At 41.0% G+C, this 16,957-nt stretch overlaps 1 protein-coding gene across 2 annotated transcripts in view; it reads right to left on the bottom strand.

The window, feature by feature from the left end:
- The window catches only part of PEPD (peptidase D), a 144,043-nt gene that overhangs the window by 6,215 nt on the left and 120,871 nt on the right, over positions 1–16,957 (bottom strand). For both annotated transcript variants that reach the window (XM_075101399.1, XM_075101400.1), the window contains 2 exons: positions 14,607–14,791; positions 2,762–2,953 (listed from right to left, as the gene is read on the bottom strand). In XM_075101399.1, the coding sequence (XP_074957500.1) occupies positions 2,762–2,953; positions 14,607–14,791 (377 nt within the window). The remainder of the gene's footprint in view (positions 1–2,761; positions 2,954–14,606; positions 14,792–16,957) is intronic.

Below are 16,957 nucleotides of genomic sequence, written 5' to 3'. Positions count from 1 at the left end.
TTGTGTTACCAGGACACAGGAAGGCTGGGCTGCCGATGGACCTGTTCTAAGCGTGAGCAGGAGCTGCACTGGTGCCGCCAGCACACGCCCGCATGCCGGCAGCAATGCAGAATGGGCGAAGCAAAACCTTGTGTTGTCTCTCATTCTTTCATGCTCTTGCAGCTTTTACAATCTCTTTATGGCTATTACCAGGCAGCACGAATTACAATAAATAGCTACTAGTCTTGCCCTTTTTGGCATGGTAAAAGAGCTTCTCTTCTCAATGCAGAGACTTGTCACACTCAAGAAAATTATCCAAAGCCCCAAAAAGACATGAATTCAAGGTGAATTCATTAAATTCCACAAATCCCCTGTGCGTACAGCCTCACTCAGAATTACAGTGGTGTTACTTTGGTTAATGTAAGTTAATTTTTGAAGTAAATTAAACTAAACCAAATTAAGAACATTTTAATTAGTGCTGAGCTCTGCAGAGGGAAATGGACTACTTATTTCCTTTTGTAGAACGCATTTTTCTTTTAAACTTAAAGGAAGATTGGACTGGCTGTGGTGAGCTCTTTAGCTAGAACTGACACCAATACTAACCCCTGTACTATTAATATTTGTCAGTAAAAACACTGTGCTTCACAACATCTTTTTTAATCACGTAGAGGTAAAATTTTCTGACATGCTTTTGAGAGAAATACTCACCTATTCTGGATAAACTAGAATGAACCAGCCTGCAAATAACTAAGTACACTACACAGCACAAAATGCATGTTCTATTTATATGGAATCAAGTCAGAATTGTAAAGATGGAAAAATTCATTGTGATTGCATTATAATTCAGCTTTTGTGCAGAATTCAGAAATATGCAGATGTACTTTAGTCTCAGATTTTCTTTCCATTCTTCTCCTGGACAAAATCAAGTGACAACATCTGGCTCAGGGTGTATGTGTATATTTTTTTTTTCTAAGTAAAATGTATTGTTCACAGGGGGATCGGAGATTTCGATTTTTGCTCAATCGTTTTTGGGCAGCTCCCCCTTTTAGCAAAGTTTGTTGGCTAGCTCTCCTTACAAGTCATCATTACAGGAAGCTAAGCAAAAAATGGGGGAGAAAGTTAGACTTTACTTGAAATCTCTGGAACAAAAGTGCTTGATACAGCAACTTATTACCAAGGTAGAGATCCTGTGCTGTCACTCTTATTCCATGCAAACACAGGCAGCGGGTAAGCCACATGCGTGCGTCAAGCTGCAGAGTTGGAGTGGGCATTCACAGTAAGTTATGGGAAAACGTGGGCTTTGCTGAGCATTTCCAGAGAAAGCTCACCAGGAATCAATTCAGCTGCTGAAAAACTCCCACAGAGTGTTTACAAGGAGGATGAAGATAGTTAAACCTGTTTTCATTGTGGTGTCAAGCTACACAAGTGCATTATGGCGTTCCTTTAAAATATGCTTCAGCATGTGGTACCATATATAACATGCTCACAGTGAGAAAATGCAGAGTTAGCTGCCTTTCATTCATCAGTATCTCAGTTGGCTGGCTGGCAGGTCTTGATAAAGAAACAACACAGAGACAGATAACGTCCCAAACTTCAGCAGTGAATTCAATACCAGTGAGGGTAAAGTCCCACCTCTCTCGGTAAGGCTGCACACACATCATATGGGGAGCCTCCACAGGTGGCTGCCCAGGAGCCTGGCTGGCTCACACGGCTGGTGATGGCACACACAACTTTTCTGTTAGGGTTGGTGGTTCAAAGCCAGCTCAGACCAAAAGTGTAACAGTAATTAGCCTCTCATGGCTGGCGTACAGTGATAAATTAGTTGATGGCAGCAGCAGACAATTCCTAATGAGCGACTTTTCATACCAGAAAATCACCGCCGTTGCCAGTGATTGTTAGCTTTGTTGAGACTTAGCAGAAAATCCATGAGGCGGATGGGGCATTGCAGCTGCCTGCTCTATCTTCTCTATGCATGAATACGGAAGCTTGGAGAACAATGCGGCACCCTTCAAATGCTCACCCTGCTAAAATGAAAACCCACTGGAAGCCACTGCAACTGCTAAATGCTCTGCAAGGGCGGTGACTTTAAATGGGAAATGTGCCCTGGGGAGCACAAAGAAGGCCCCTCTACTTAAACAGCAGCTGCCTGCATGGGAATGATTGCCTGGATGACAGCTACCTCCCGAGTCAGCCAACCTTCCTGTACGCACACTGCTGCCTGAGTCTGCAGTGCGATACCTCGAGCATGGGTGCTCCTGAAGACCATCAGCCATTCCCCTGGAAAACAGGGAAGGCTCTACATTCACAAGTCTCACGCCTTTCTGGCAATAGTCCAGTAAGAGCAATTATTGCTGTTTACTTCTACTGCCTCCCTGACTTAAATAGCATCAGGCTCTTCTGCCCTGGGAGGGAGCACTGGACTGTGCTGCTGTGAAGGAAGCTAACTCTGGAATATAGATCTCAGTCTTGTATTTCATAACATACACATTTCACACGTTAGACAAAATACCTACCTGGAAAGTCACTGTACAGTGCTGACAGAAGGTATTTCAATCAATGGAAAAATATGGGTCTATCATTAATTAGATAGCACAAAAACACACTGAAAAATAACAAAAAACAACCCAGTTTGTCTGCAGGGTTAAATGGCCCAAGGTGCTGCTTCAGGAACAGCCCTTTGTGCAATACACTGCAACTCCCAAAAGATTTCTCCTGAAGTACACAGTAAAGGCAAATAAACAGAAAATCTATTTCAGAAAACGATCAGTTGAGAATTACTCACCCCACCAAATCCTCTAAAGTGCTGCAGGATGTCATTGTTGATGAAACAGGACTGCGCAGGATCACGGAGGGCTTGGTCCAAGAGGTGGTCAATGAAGTAGATGCCTGGCTCGATGGTCAGCACCATGCCCTGCTCCAGGGTGCGGGCGGTGCGCAGGCTCCTGAGCCCTGGCAGGTCAATGCGGTTCACTCCCTGCGGAAGAAACACCGGTTCTGACAGGCAGAAAGGCAATCGGTGGTGACCTTTTATCAAGATCCTCCTACACTGACTGCTCCATAACAGACCCAAAATACAAAAAACAATTGGGAAGTAGGGGACTGAAACTGTGCTGTACAGTTACCCCTCTCTCATCAGTTCTTCATTTAGGTCTCGTTGTGCAGTGATGACCAGCTTTCAACTCAACACCCAAACTTTTTTGCACCACAGAAATCCTGGCCTTGGATATGCTTAGCACTGTCACTCTCTACCCTGGGAGAAGTACTGCACTATGGAGAAAAAATAATTACTTGCACTATTTCTTTCTGTACCCTCCCTTGCAAAGTACAGTATTTTAAGCAACATACAAATCTTGAAATGGCCCCTCCACGTCATGGCTGAAATAGCTGAACTATGCAGCAGAGAATAATTTCTCCACGGATATGCAAATGCTTATTCTCACTGAATGTTATTAAAATTACACATTTATGATCTTGATTCAGGAGCCATGAGCCTACACATGACCTCATAAAAGCAACCATTTAAAACTAAACTTTTGTCAGATTCAGACTTTCAGGCAACATGGTGCTGACTGATATTATTAAAAACTAAGTCAAAACAAGTCCTGACTAGCAAAACATTCTCTTCTTCCCAAAAGCTGGAGAAGTAGAATGATATATGAGGACGTGCTTAGTCAAGAAATTAGAAGCACTGCAAAGACTAGTTCAGGATAGTAATTTTCTTCCCCAAATGTGCCAGGTATTGCAACATCGGAATAAATATATCTCAATCCCATTAGCTTTTTGAAAATTCTTTGCAACTGCAGCAAAATTTCATCAACAAAATATCGTGATGACCAGTAAACAGCTCAGAGGCCTGCTAGCTTGCAAATATACACACACACACTTTCCTTGTGAAAACTCTTCTGCTTTAGCCAGTAAGTCAGAGGTTAACAGGTCTGCAAGACCAAGGCATTATTTATCTGCTCTCCAGGTAGGATTCCCAAATCTTGCTTCTGGCCAAAGTCACAGTAATTTTCCTTGCCAGCAGAAGGGGCGACTCTTCACAGGATCACTAGCAGTGTGACTGGTATCACGAGGATGAAATATCCCCTTTCTCCAGGACAAAGCGCACTGCCCAGCGCTACCCTTGGCGCCTGGCAGCCAGGGCAGCACATCCCAGCACGGCTGCGCTCCTGCTTTCTGCCACACCAATGCAGGGGGCGCAGGGAGGCAGGAGCATACTCTCCAGATGAGCGACATTGTTGTCTTATTGAATCATCTGCTCTCCAAAGTGTATATAGCCCCACAGTACTGTTTGCCCCTGAGCTCCACTTTCATTTAAGAGAAAGCCTATTTCACAGAAATCCTGCTTGCAACAGCCATCCAACAGCGTTTGTTTTATTCTCACCAGTCACCTAAGCAGTACTGGGGTTGGCTTTTTTTCTTTGCAGAGCTTCTGTTCCAATGCACAGCATCTTACAGCAGCCAAGATGTTCAGAACTCACCAGCCTGGACATCCATGGGTAGGTTTGCCCATTTTTCAGAGACACGGAGCATTTGCTTGCTCTCACAAGCCATCAAGTGTATCCTGACCATTTTCACTGTGTATTTGATACATTTTATTTAATATGTTTGATCTGAATTTTGCAGAGCATTATATTATACTAAAATAAGAAAGCATGATTTTGTTCTACTGAGGCCAGGAAAAAAGAACACTCTGATATTAAGCAAGGCACTTTGCATTTATATTCTTATCAAAACCCAAAGAGAATCAATATATTTCCAAACTTGAAACAATAACTGCACTGAAATGGAGCCATTTTTCTTTCTGCTGCTACCCCATGGGGTTTGGCATCTCACACATTCATTGTAATGCGTAAAGGAAATGAGGGCATCCAATCTTGTGGATTAATCTCTCCATGAGCTGTAAACAATTAGATTAGTGTCTGAACCTTTTGGTGTCTTGCCAACTATCTATCGGCTGCTTTACAATAAACAACCCATATTTGGCTTTTAAGTACACTTCTCTTCAATTCTACTTGTAACTGCCTTTTCTGAGGCAGTCAATCCAAGACAGATGCTAGAAAGATGAAGGCACAGCAAAGAAAACAATGGCAAACATCCTCTGAAGGCAGCCCTGGCATGGTGTCCGCATTTTTTGGCCTTTTCTTGAAACAAATGAGGTTTAACACCAGGTGTGACGATCAAGCCTCAATGCCCACTTCATTTACAGCCATTAAAGCAACGTGTAGGCACTTTGTCTGGACTGCTTGCAGTCTGATTCTGCTTTTAGTACTTCCTCCAAAAAGCTAACAGCATGTTTACAACTCAGGAGCAAGACCCAGGGATTCATGTTTGGAAACCTTCAGCAGCACAGGCACCCCAGGCTGTCAGCAATACAGTTAGGGACCCTGAGGCACCTGAATACTACTGCTCACCCAAAAATAAAATTTTAACTTCTCTAGAAAGAATTAATTAACTCTTTTTTATATTCCTCCCATCCTATCTCAACTCTAGTTTGTGTTGGCTCTTGGTTTCATCTCCAGCCTTTGGATTTTGCAGGCACTGAAGTCACTGTGTAAATGGCAGCAGCTACATCTCTTCCATGAAAGCGTCTCTAACAAGCCTTTGCAGAAAGGTTAACACTGCTCAGCTTTTCAAAGACAGCAAGCAGGACACCAGTGGGTGGGCTTGCAGCAAGGAAGACCTACAGTCCCTTTTAACAGAGGCTAGCAAGGTGTTCACCAAAAGATGGGTGAAATGGATGAAGAGAGAGACACGTTCTGGCTACCACATGTACATGGCCATGCATACCCTAGGTGGAGCACAGCCCCAGTCCAACTTGCTGTGAGGCTGAAGAACAGCATGAGCTGGGATAGGGAATGAGCAGAGCAGGGAAGGTGGGCAAGCCGCAGAGATGACAGAATTCCTTCTTTGGAGAACAGTACTGGATTAAAAGGTACATTGGACTATGGCTTCAGCATCCACAGTGACATCTGATCTCTGGGCACTTGCGACCATCTTGGTAGACACTACGGCCAATAGGTCTGCTTTGGTTGTTTATGAAAACTAGGACAAACTGAGAACTTTTTTTGATGACTGAAATACCATCACCCCCACACAGAAGATGACAGGTCTGAAAGAGGACGCTGCCATTTTCCATCAAGTCACACCCTGTTGGGAGCAAAGGCTGATGGGGGAAGCCTTGCACTGTCATCTGTCAGTATGAATCTTCTGCCATTAATGGATTTTATTCTTTGTGCGGAGGAAACTTCCCTACATTTTGCAGATAAACAATGAAAGCCTTGTTATCAACAATAACCGTGATGTTGTTTTCTAGTCAGACAAAATGAAGAATAAAAACGTGAACACTGGCATAGCAGCTGTGCAGATATCTCTTTCTATCACTGTTACATCCTGGAGGCCTGGCCACGGAGCAGGGCCCTGTCGCACTCAGTGCTGTACAACTGTAAAGCATATGCTGGTAATTTGCCTCAAGAAAGTGTAGAGAATAATCTAGAAAATATTAACACCTAGGCATCTAAAAAGAGACTCCCTGTGATATTCTGGGAAAACTGCTTTTCAAAGAACTGTTTATTTTCCTGTATATTGTAACAACAGACTATATCTGAAATTGTTTTCTAAGACTGATTTTATTTCGAGGTTCTGCTCACATTTTAAAATTGAGACACTCCCCCCACAGTAAGCACAGATGTATGACACTGTCATTTGTGACTGTACTCTTGCCAAGAACATCAGATTCCAATTAACGGTTCATGTAAGGTAACAAAAAACAGCATGTCTAGGCAATAAGGACTGTCAAGGGAACAAGAGAATTATTATGTAAACTGATTTCATTACTATGTAAGCAAAATAAAGGTTCAAATTAAGTGTGCAGTAATATAAAATATAGATCTATTTTTGGAATAAGCAAGGAATTAGGAAGTATGCAAATATGCCTATCCCCCAGAAAAGTGGCTGTGGAAGACTAGAAGTTGCAATATCCCCAGAATACCTCAGTTTAAGAATGAATTACTGCTCCTAAGCAACTCAGTGGTTAATGGAGGAATATGCTGCTTTTTCCGTGGAAGAACTGCAATGTGCATCATGCTGGATCTTGTCCCACAGACACTGGCTACCAGGCAAAGCAATCAGAAGCAGAAATAGCTCCAGGCCCACTCGGGTGAGCCTGATCTTGGGTCAGGACAGAAGCAAACCATAGGTGATGTCTCTGTGCTGGCTGGTCATTTCCCACAGGGTCACGACACTAGCTAGGGATGCACAAGCGCAGAGATGCAAGGGCACCCTCCCCCTGAAACCAAGGGCTGCAACGCTCAGTTGGCATCACCCAGAAGTTTCCTCAAGCCAGCAATAGCAGCAAAACATGGCCACAGCAGAGATGACCAAAGCTACTCATAACGGCAAATACTGAACCACAGAAAAAGACTTATGTAGCCACACAAGCTAGCTTCTGGTACTTTTTTCCAGCTAAATAATCACAGAACTTTTTTGAGCCTGACAAACAGACTGTCCCAGTTGGACCACATCCAATACAGTGAAGTCCTAACCATTTTACCAAGCTAAGTGCAGTCAAGTATTTAAATTAGTCAGAATACTAACATTATATTTAGATTATATGAAATCAACATTGAAGTGAAATCTCAGCTCTTTCACTCTTCCCTATTCTCCCATTGCATATACTCAACTTCTAATTAGCTCATTTACTGTAAAAAGAACGGAGCCCTGTGCAGCTAATAGCAGTCTTGAATTCCATTTCACTTGTCTCCTGGTCCCTTCTCTCTAAGCCCTTGTTTCTCTTGCTGAGTGTTACTAATGAAGATTAGTTTATTCAATCTATCCCACTTTTTCCCAGCAGCCTATAGTCACCTGCTTATAGTGACCTGAAGGAATTGCTGTCAGTCCTGCCTTTGAAATCAGAGGCAGGTTACAGAACACGCCCCAAGCATCACATACCACTTGTGGCATTTGCAAGTCAAAGCTTCCACTTCTGCAGGAGAATCTAATTATTAGCTGGAGCTTTTGGGACACAGCTCAGAGTTAATATTGAGGGAATGGAGGGCACACGATGTTTAACTGGCTTTTTTATCTGAAACATTTTTGTCTTTTCCTAGGTATTAACTATGGTATCAGGTTTAAGCTGCCTAATAAATCTCCTGTTATTGCAGGGACTGAGGAAAAACCACCTGCCACTTATTTGAGGCACCACTGCCTGCTGAGTCAGATAGAGCTGAATTTCAATCAATTGCTACAGCGTGGTTCTGAGCATAACTTCCCATGTCATTTTTGCTTCCTGATCCTCAGATGTCATCAAGCCCCATTGCTATCATAATAGAAATAATAAAACATATGGATTATAGTTTTTCTTTTTTCTTAAAACCTAAGTGTGAGAAAAAAAGAGATAGCAAATAGCAAAAATCACCAAGTTGACAACTACAACATAAACCTGGAGGATGAGGAGAATATTTAGATAGAGATTTCATAAGAAATGAGATACAGAATTGCAAAAACTACCAGCAACACTGTTTTAAAATTACATCAATGACAAGCACCATTTAAAATCTAATGGACAGGTTTTCTTGTGACGTGCAGAAAGCATACATAGGCAACAGCCTTAAATGAAAGGGTTTCTTCTATTGTCATCTTTAGATACTAATATTAGAGGAAATTGGAAATTGCATAGCAAAAACCCTAAAGTGTACCTGTGATACTTTTTACACCTTACTTTCACATGTAATTGAAAGCAGAACTGTACTGTCTTGTGTTGTCTCTCCTATTGCACCTAGAATGAATTGTTCAAAAACACACAAGCTCTGTTAGTCTGCTAAAATTTCAGAAAGATCTGGACAATAAATATTCAGATGAAAACTTAGCACATAAAGTCTTTTGCAACAAATTTCAGCAAGTAAAAGAAACATAAGCAAGTATCTCCATAAAAAAAAACCAAACAAACCAGAATTAATGAAACCCAAACCAAGCAACAAAAAACCCCAAGTCCACGACATTTTATTAGAGGGGGAGGGAAACCCTGTGGTATGATGGGGCATGGTGGGCACCACAGCACTGCACTGACACAGCACCTGCGCTTTCCCTCCTTTTCTGCCTCTGCTGAAGTCCTAAGCTCCCATGAACACCCAAACTCCAGCATCTGTTCTCACAGGGAAAAGCTGCTGGGAACCGATCACAACTTTAAGTGCATGTAAGATGCCACAGCAGGGTAAGAAGATCTATTAACCTAACTCTGGGAGGTGTTTAAATCACACAGAAGGATTTCAGGCTGCAGGGAACTCTCCTGCTGGTGTTCGAGCCAACAGACAACAATAAGCACTATGGATTTCAGTGCTACCGTGCATGGAAATGCTGTAGAACTGGAAGTCTTCACCAATTTCTTTCTTGCCTGCACTCTGCCTGCTCAGTCGCCCACAAAACTGTATGGCTCTGCTATGCAGGAATTCAAAGAATCAAAAAGAAGGTGATTCAAGAGGACCCCATGAAGCAGAAGCAGCAGTTTTTGTCTCCTAATATTCTCTCAAGGTGTACAATCGCTTACAAGACCAAAACCTGGAGCCAAAACTGATGAAAGGCCCTTTTACTCTTTGCACATATAAACACCTACCATACAGGTTGTTTCATGTTTGCAGGTCCTGGATATGCACAGCTAGAGCAAGGCTTTGCAAGGTTATGACCAAGTGAAGCAATTTGCATCACTGGGGCGCTACATAACAGCTTTAGGCTCCTTCGTAAGTTCACCTCATCCTCCTGCTTCTTAAAGGAAAAAAACATTAATGCATTATTTGCAATGCTAACCACAAAAAAAAAAAGAAATCTTCTGCTTCAGCATAAAGTAGGATACATAAGGAAAATATTTTTTGCCAGAACAAGAAAGGGAACAAGATTATTCCTGTATTCTCTAGTAGGTTTGGTGACCTAAATCGCCAGACAGTCATCTGGGATCCGGGAGAAAGCTTTCTGTTAGAGCCAGATGCAGCTTGCACACCTCTCTGAGCAGCAGAGATATTCCCCAAGAATGCACAGTAATGGAAGGACATGGATAACTCCTGGATCAAAACAAACCTCTAACCTTAATTTGCTGATGCAGAATAGCAATGAAAGGATCAGCTATTCATGAGAACAGAGAATTGAATTAAAACTTTAAACTAAAGTAAATCTTACAATTTTAAAAGGCAAAACAAAATGAGACTCTTAATTCACAAGATGTTAAAATCACAGTAGTTATTAACCTAACTTCAATTAACTGGATTATTATTATAGAAAGTCATCAAATGTACTTAGCATTCTTTAGAGCCTTACAGTCAATTAATATAACATGAAATTGAACCAACTCAAGCATCGAGAGACATAGAACCTAGATTTAAATGAAAACTTCAGCCCCATCTACCTCAGGGTCTGAAAATTTGGGATCACCTACCACATTTTCTCCACTGCAACTGGCACAAACCCTCATTTATATCCCATATCGAATTTACCCAGAAACAAATGAAAGAGTGTGGGAAAACCATCTCCATGATTAAATTTTACAGCTGAAGCTAAGCCCAGTGGAGTTTTCACCCTTTGAAGCTAGCTCTGTCTGACTAAGGGCCAGATTTTCTGAAGTGATTAGCACCACTGGGGCTGGATTTTCAGAACTGCTCAAGTTGTAGTTAGACCCTTAAAAGAAGCTGACAGATTTTCAAAGAAGTGTTCGATGCTCAGTTTCCCCATGAGGAATACCACGGTAGACTGCAGGAGACCAGATTCCTGAAGGAGCTCTTGACTGCTGAGTACTTCTGAAAATCAGGACATTCACTCACATGCTTCAATGCGAAATACTGGCGTGGTTACGGTGTTTTAAAAATCTTGCCCTAAACACAGTTGCTAAGCTGCATTTATTGCTGGCCAAAACCAATTATTCTTTATCATGGCAAAAAAAAAAAAAAAAAAGAAGGAAATGTTATATTTTTCTAATATCCCAGTGTGTCCTTTGCAGAAAATGTGCAAGCTTTTTACACTATTTGTCAGAGAGGAAGAAAGTGCTTGTTCAATGCTGCATGTGAAAGCAGCTTACTGGAAAAGATGAAAACTTATTATTGCCAATTTTGAAGAAAGAAATCTTTGGCTACTAATGAATAACTAATCTAAGCTAACAATGTCTGGAAATAGTTTTTTTGGAACACACAAAATTTTGTGACGGATAAAAATTAGGAAATTAAAGCTTATTGTATTATTCCAAATGTAACTGTTTACACTTGAGGAAAAATAATGGAATAATATCCACTTGGAAAGTTTTTATTTTTAAAAAATCCTTTGTAATACTCCCAGAAATTCCCTCGGCCAAAAGCAAATAACTTGCTTCTTAACCAGCCAGAAAAAAGAGCATGATATTACAGGCATGGGCTCAGTGTACAATAAACACACAAATGGCTTTATGAAATTCCTTGTGAAAAATCTCACTAGCTGGTAAACATTTAAACCAAAAATCACTTCACAGCATACTACATGTCTTCAAAATGCATTTTCTCATGAAACAATGAGTCACAGACAAAACCCCTTCTTCCATTTAATACAGATACACATTACACTCAGGTGAGAGGGGCCCAATTGCTCACATTTAGATTTACCTGGGGAAAACCACGTCCCCTGAAGCCTTCCAGTGCTACCCTGGCACCGCAGCCCTAGGGTGTCCTTCTGCCATGGGCAGGGACCGTGCCTCCCATTAGAGCTTCAAGCCTGATGAAGTTCACCCCATCAACAGGCTTTGATGTGGGTTTTCCACCATCAGGTGCTCTGACGGTCAAGTACTTCACCGTAGTCAAATACCCAATATAAGGAACTTCATGCTTTGGGTCACAGAGAAGTGACGGGTGTAATGGAGGAATTAATGGCACAGGGAGTGTTTAAAGGGGCTGCCCTTCTGCAGAACCCCAAATTAATTATTTTTCAAACTAAGCTGATGCCTCTATCTACATGCACATTTATATGCAAGAACAAGACTTCAGCTATTTGTGAGCTTACACACATGCGTCCCCCATGTTCAGGAAATTTTTTATTTAGCATTGGATTTTGAAAATAAACTAGCCATACAAATAATTTTAATATTTAGAATCACAGAATCATTTAGGTTGGAAAAGACCTTGAAGATCATCAAATCCAACTGTTATCCTAGCGCTGCCAAGTCTACCACTAAACCATGTCCCTAAGCAACACATCTACATGCCTTTTAAATACCACCAGCGATGGTGACTCAATCACTTCCCAGGGCAGCCTGTTCCAATGCTTGACAACCCTTTCAGTGAAGAAATTTTTCCTAGTGTCCAATCTAAACCTCCCCTGGCACAACTTGAGGTCGCTTCCTCTGGTCCTATCACTAGTAACTTGGGAAGAGACCAACACCCACCTCGCTACAACCTCCTCCCAGGTAGTTGTAGAGAGTGATAAGGTCTCCCCTCAGCCTCCTCTTCTCCAGACTAAACAATCCCAGCTCCCTCAGCTGCTCCTCGTAGATTTGTGCTCTAGACCCTTCAACAGCTTTGTTGCCCTCCTCTGGACACGCTCCAGCACCTCAATGTTTTTCTTGTACGAAGGGGCCCAAAACTGAACACAATATTCAAAGTGTGGCCTCACCAGTGCCGAGTACAGGGGCACAATCACTTCCCTTCTCCTGCTGGCCACACGATTCCTGATGCAAGCCAGGATGCTGTTGGCCTTGGCCATTTGCAGGTATATAATTCTGTATCTCATAGAGCTCTGGTATTTTTACACATGTTAAGTATGAAAGTGGAGAGCCTAACTCATTTGACAATACAATCCCTAAACCAAGTCTTATCTGTAACAGGTTGTACTTTCAAAACTGTCAATAGATTGGTCTGCTTTCAGAAAACCAATGCTTAAATTATATAATACACCAGCTAATTAAGAGTTATAGATTTGGTCATATGTAAAGAAAAATTAGTTTAAAAAACCTGGTTCTGTAGGTCATATGCCACACTACAGAAACCTGCTGAGAGATGCAAGGTGTATAGGGTCCGTTGCTCTATACTCCACAAAAATCAGTTCTAGAAATCTCCCTTGAAATTAAGGTACTTGCTCTAACCTTCAAAGCATACAGTTTCTAAATAAAACCCAAGCCTGGTTCTTTCACAAATCTTCTCACTTGTTCCTAAAATTTAGTTCTCTCTACCCTACCAAGTCTTGAACATGTGCTCCAGTTTACGTTAAGTGCACCAAATTCAGAAACGTTATTCACAACACAAACGAAAACAATCTAAGCAAAGGCATGCAACACTGGGGTCCTGGATTTTGAAGTCTGTGAACTCTCCAAGTAACCACATCCCTTGTACTTTGCTGAATGCTTCTATTTGCACACAGAGAGAATGCACTGGGGAGACACGGGGAAACATTCATCCTTTCTGTATTAGCTAGTGAAGAAGCCTTAAAATCAGAATAGGGTTGCTTTTGATTTTTGTTTCATTTTTATTACATACAAGTTTATTAGCTGATGTCAATACATTGTCATCACAGTATTGTGTCTCAACAATAATTATATTGTGAACATAACGAGTACCCTCAAATATTATATACTGTTTCTTCCCTGTCTGCAAAAGTGAACCCAGCAACAGCAGCTGTTATATAGCTGTCCACCCGATACGAATAAGCTCCAAAATATGCTTAAACTCTATCTAAAAAGTTCTCTAGTTTCTTTTTCCGGTTCTCGTAAAAGCATATCTTACTTAAGAGAGAAGGCAAATGATCCATTTTCATACTGTATTACTGAAAACCCTTAAACAGTCAGCCTCAAATAACCAAAACATAACACTCAGAAAATTCTTCTGAAATCTTTCTGAAGTTGCTGTAAACTTCCTTTCTTTATTAAAACCTTAAGTTCAATTCCCTTTAGAGATTTTATTTTTTTTAAAGTATCATTACAAACATCTTACCAATCATTGGTTACAGAACTTTACCCGTTTTGCTTTCAGACCACAGTCGTGAACCATCATGTTAATTCAAGGAAAAAGGTAATCATTCTATGTTTTCTGCAGAAACTCAGAATACAAAAGGTTATGCTTTCACATTTGGAAGACTTGATGGATTTTTTTTTTCTATTCTCATTCCAGCACAACACATCTATATTGGTGCCCATGCTGACACTGGAGATCACCGTTCAAGACAGGAGTATGAGCCTGCTTGTTTCCATATGACACAGCCATCGGGACTTATGAGCCCAGGTACAGCAGTGGGGTCCCACAGCTGTCTCACATCTGGAATGGAGCAAGTGAGACTTCCCACTACACGTCTCAGGTAGACTGAGATGCTGGTATGCTTGGGTGATATATATTACAGTGGTGACCCATGGAGGAACAACACAACGTATGTAGAAATTGGACAGATTAAGAATGCCCGAAGGGAGGCATCAGTTGATTTCTCCCCATAAGCAATTTATGTTTTAATGAACTAATAGATTCCCTTAAAGTAAACTGCATAAAATATTACATCCAGAAAAAGACACACTTAGATGCACATCTCCTCTACCTCTGGGAACGTGCAACTGGCTAATCATGCTTAAACTAAGAAAAATGCTGATTGAATTGAGAGGGGTTAATCTGCAATGCAGTTGAGAATGGACTAACACTAACCTCTGGGTAGCCTCCAACGTCATGCACATCGATTCCAAGTAGATGTCCAAGTCCGTGTGGCATAAATATTGCACCCAGATGAACCTTCACCATGTCATCTACATTGCCTTTCAGAATGCCAATTTTAGTCAACTCCTCCAGATGGACTCTGTCAGCCAGACGGTGCATATCAGGCCAGGCGACCCCTTAGAGAGCAGAAACAAACAGCTGAGTTAACTATTGCTAAAAGTTTTTGAAGATCACTTTCAAAAAGCAGATATAACACATGTGCCCTTTGTTTATGTAAAAGACAAAGGTAGGAAGAGCAACTACATTAGCACAAAAATACTTCAAGCAAGCCAAAATTATCTTAACATGCATGCAAAGCACAGAAAACTACAAACAAGAGAAACAGCAGCACCTTGTAATCCAGATCCACAGGAAAAAATGTTAAGACACTGTATCTAGGCATGTCTATGCAGATGCAAATGCACCAGTGAGTTTTCTAAAAGAACGTCAACTGTAAAATGCAGTTATTTAAAACGCAGAGCATAAAATATTACTATCCTATTATTTTCAATAATGATCATACTCATTTAGAACATTTGAGATGGACAGTACTTCTCTAAGTACATAGAAGATTTAAAGCCCACATCTTTCTGGCAAAGACATTCTCCAGAAATTAATGATTCCCTTGTGTTAACGGGCTGTGTAAAACACAAGTCTTCTAATACACGTACTAAAACAGCATTACAAAATACTGTTGGTTGACTAGAGACAGAGTGCCAGGATACATTAGATTTCTATTATTTTGGTATAGGATACAATTTTGTTTGACAAACTGCTGGGGGGAGGAGGGAAGAAGAAAGCAGCTCTTTTGTTAGTAACACAGTACTGTCTTAATTAGTTCACCATGGCTTTGAGTCATCATCAACAGAGTGGTTGCAGAGTCAAGACAACTAGGGCTAAGGTACAGTAGAAGAATATTTTCCGCGTTCAATTTTGGCATGATTAAATAAATTAAAAACGAGCAATTTTAAGGCCAAAACCCCACCAAGTTTCATTTACTTTAATCCAGTTAAACACACAGCTCTAGGGTCTTGTGAACATGAATGTTGTATATCGTAATTATATTAGCACTTTTTGCTGAAAGTACTGAGGCTTCAAAGGCTGAAATAAAATCATCTTATGGGTGTGCTTAAATAAAATTCATTTGTCTTAAATGCCTCTGATATAAAGGTCAGAAACAAACTGCAGAGCAAGTGGCTGCTCCGTCTTGCACATCATCCACATGGAAACTGATGCACATTTACGCTCCCATTAACACTGACTGGGAATTAGCTCAGCGTGCAAGTTAGTTAACAGGCAGCCTCATTTTCCCCACTAGATTACTCAGAGATCAAACTTTTTAGCTTGTTGAATGCATGCAGCTGAAGAAGCATCTTCCTTGCCCAAGCAAGACCACAGCACAGAGGTATGCGGCACAATATACTGGACAAACTATCGGTTGCTATTTTCTCACAAAAGCCAACAGTGCCCAAGTGCATGATGCTTGTCCACAAAACGTACAGTCTTCTGTTCAAAATGTGCTATTTTTGTGCTTTCCCTCCTTTAAAAAGGAATTTAGATTTTTCCTTAAGAATTAATACTTTACAAGACTTTATCTTTTTATCTTTTTAAACATTGATTGTATTGCAATATTCACTTCTCTAGATTCATCTATGTTTCACAGCTAGCTCACGATAGGCTGCAATCTATTGCACAATAAATTGAAATCACTGCAATCTATTGCACTGATATTACTGGTATCAAACTGGAAATATTACTGAACCACAGTTGGTTTCCTGTTTATTTTGTAGCTGTGAGAATACAGAATTTCTGTGTGTAGCTCCCAGTTCAGCTTCTGTAATTTGCAGTCAACTCTATCCGCTCTAAAAGTCTTTAATATTCTTTCCTGGGACACTAGATGTTCTTTTGAGATCCCTCCTATGATTTCCTAACTGAGTATTACTAAAAGTCTTCTATTTTCACGCCCATGACTGTGAAGCCACAAGTAATGTGTGACCCTCATCAACTATTTGAAGCCTCACCCTCTTTTGATATAAATGAAGGTCAGAACTCTGTTACTGTAAGACAAAACACAACCATATCCCGGATGCTCTCAATCAACTTAAAATGAGATGCCTGAGAGAAGAACTGAAGATGAGGTGCCTGCTGTCTGCTACGCAGCTTCCCTCTACAGCTGTGCTGGTACTATTAATCTCAATCCAAATCCACAGACTCCACTTACAGCGATCCAGTGACCTTTATCAAACTAAGGAAGAGATACAAGGATTAAACTGATCAGAAATGAAATCCCCAAAACCACATAT

This window comes from Phalacrocorax aristotelis, chromosome 8 (assembly GCF_949628215.1).
Source record: "Phalacrocorax aristotelis chromosome 8, bGulAri2.1, whole genome shotgun sequence".
In the NCBI taxonomy this organism is placed as follows: domain Eukaryota; kingdom Metazoa; phylum Chordata; class Aves; order Suliformes; family Phalacrocoracidae; genus Phalacrocorax; species Phalacrocorax aristotelis.
Note: the sequence above shows the minus strand (reverse complement) of the source record. Positions and strands in the feature narration are given on the sequence as shown.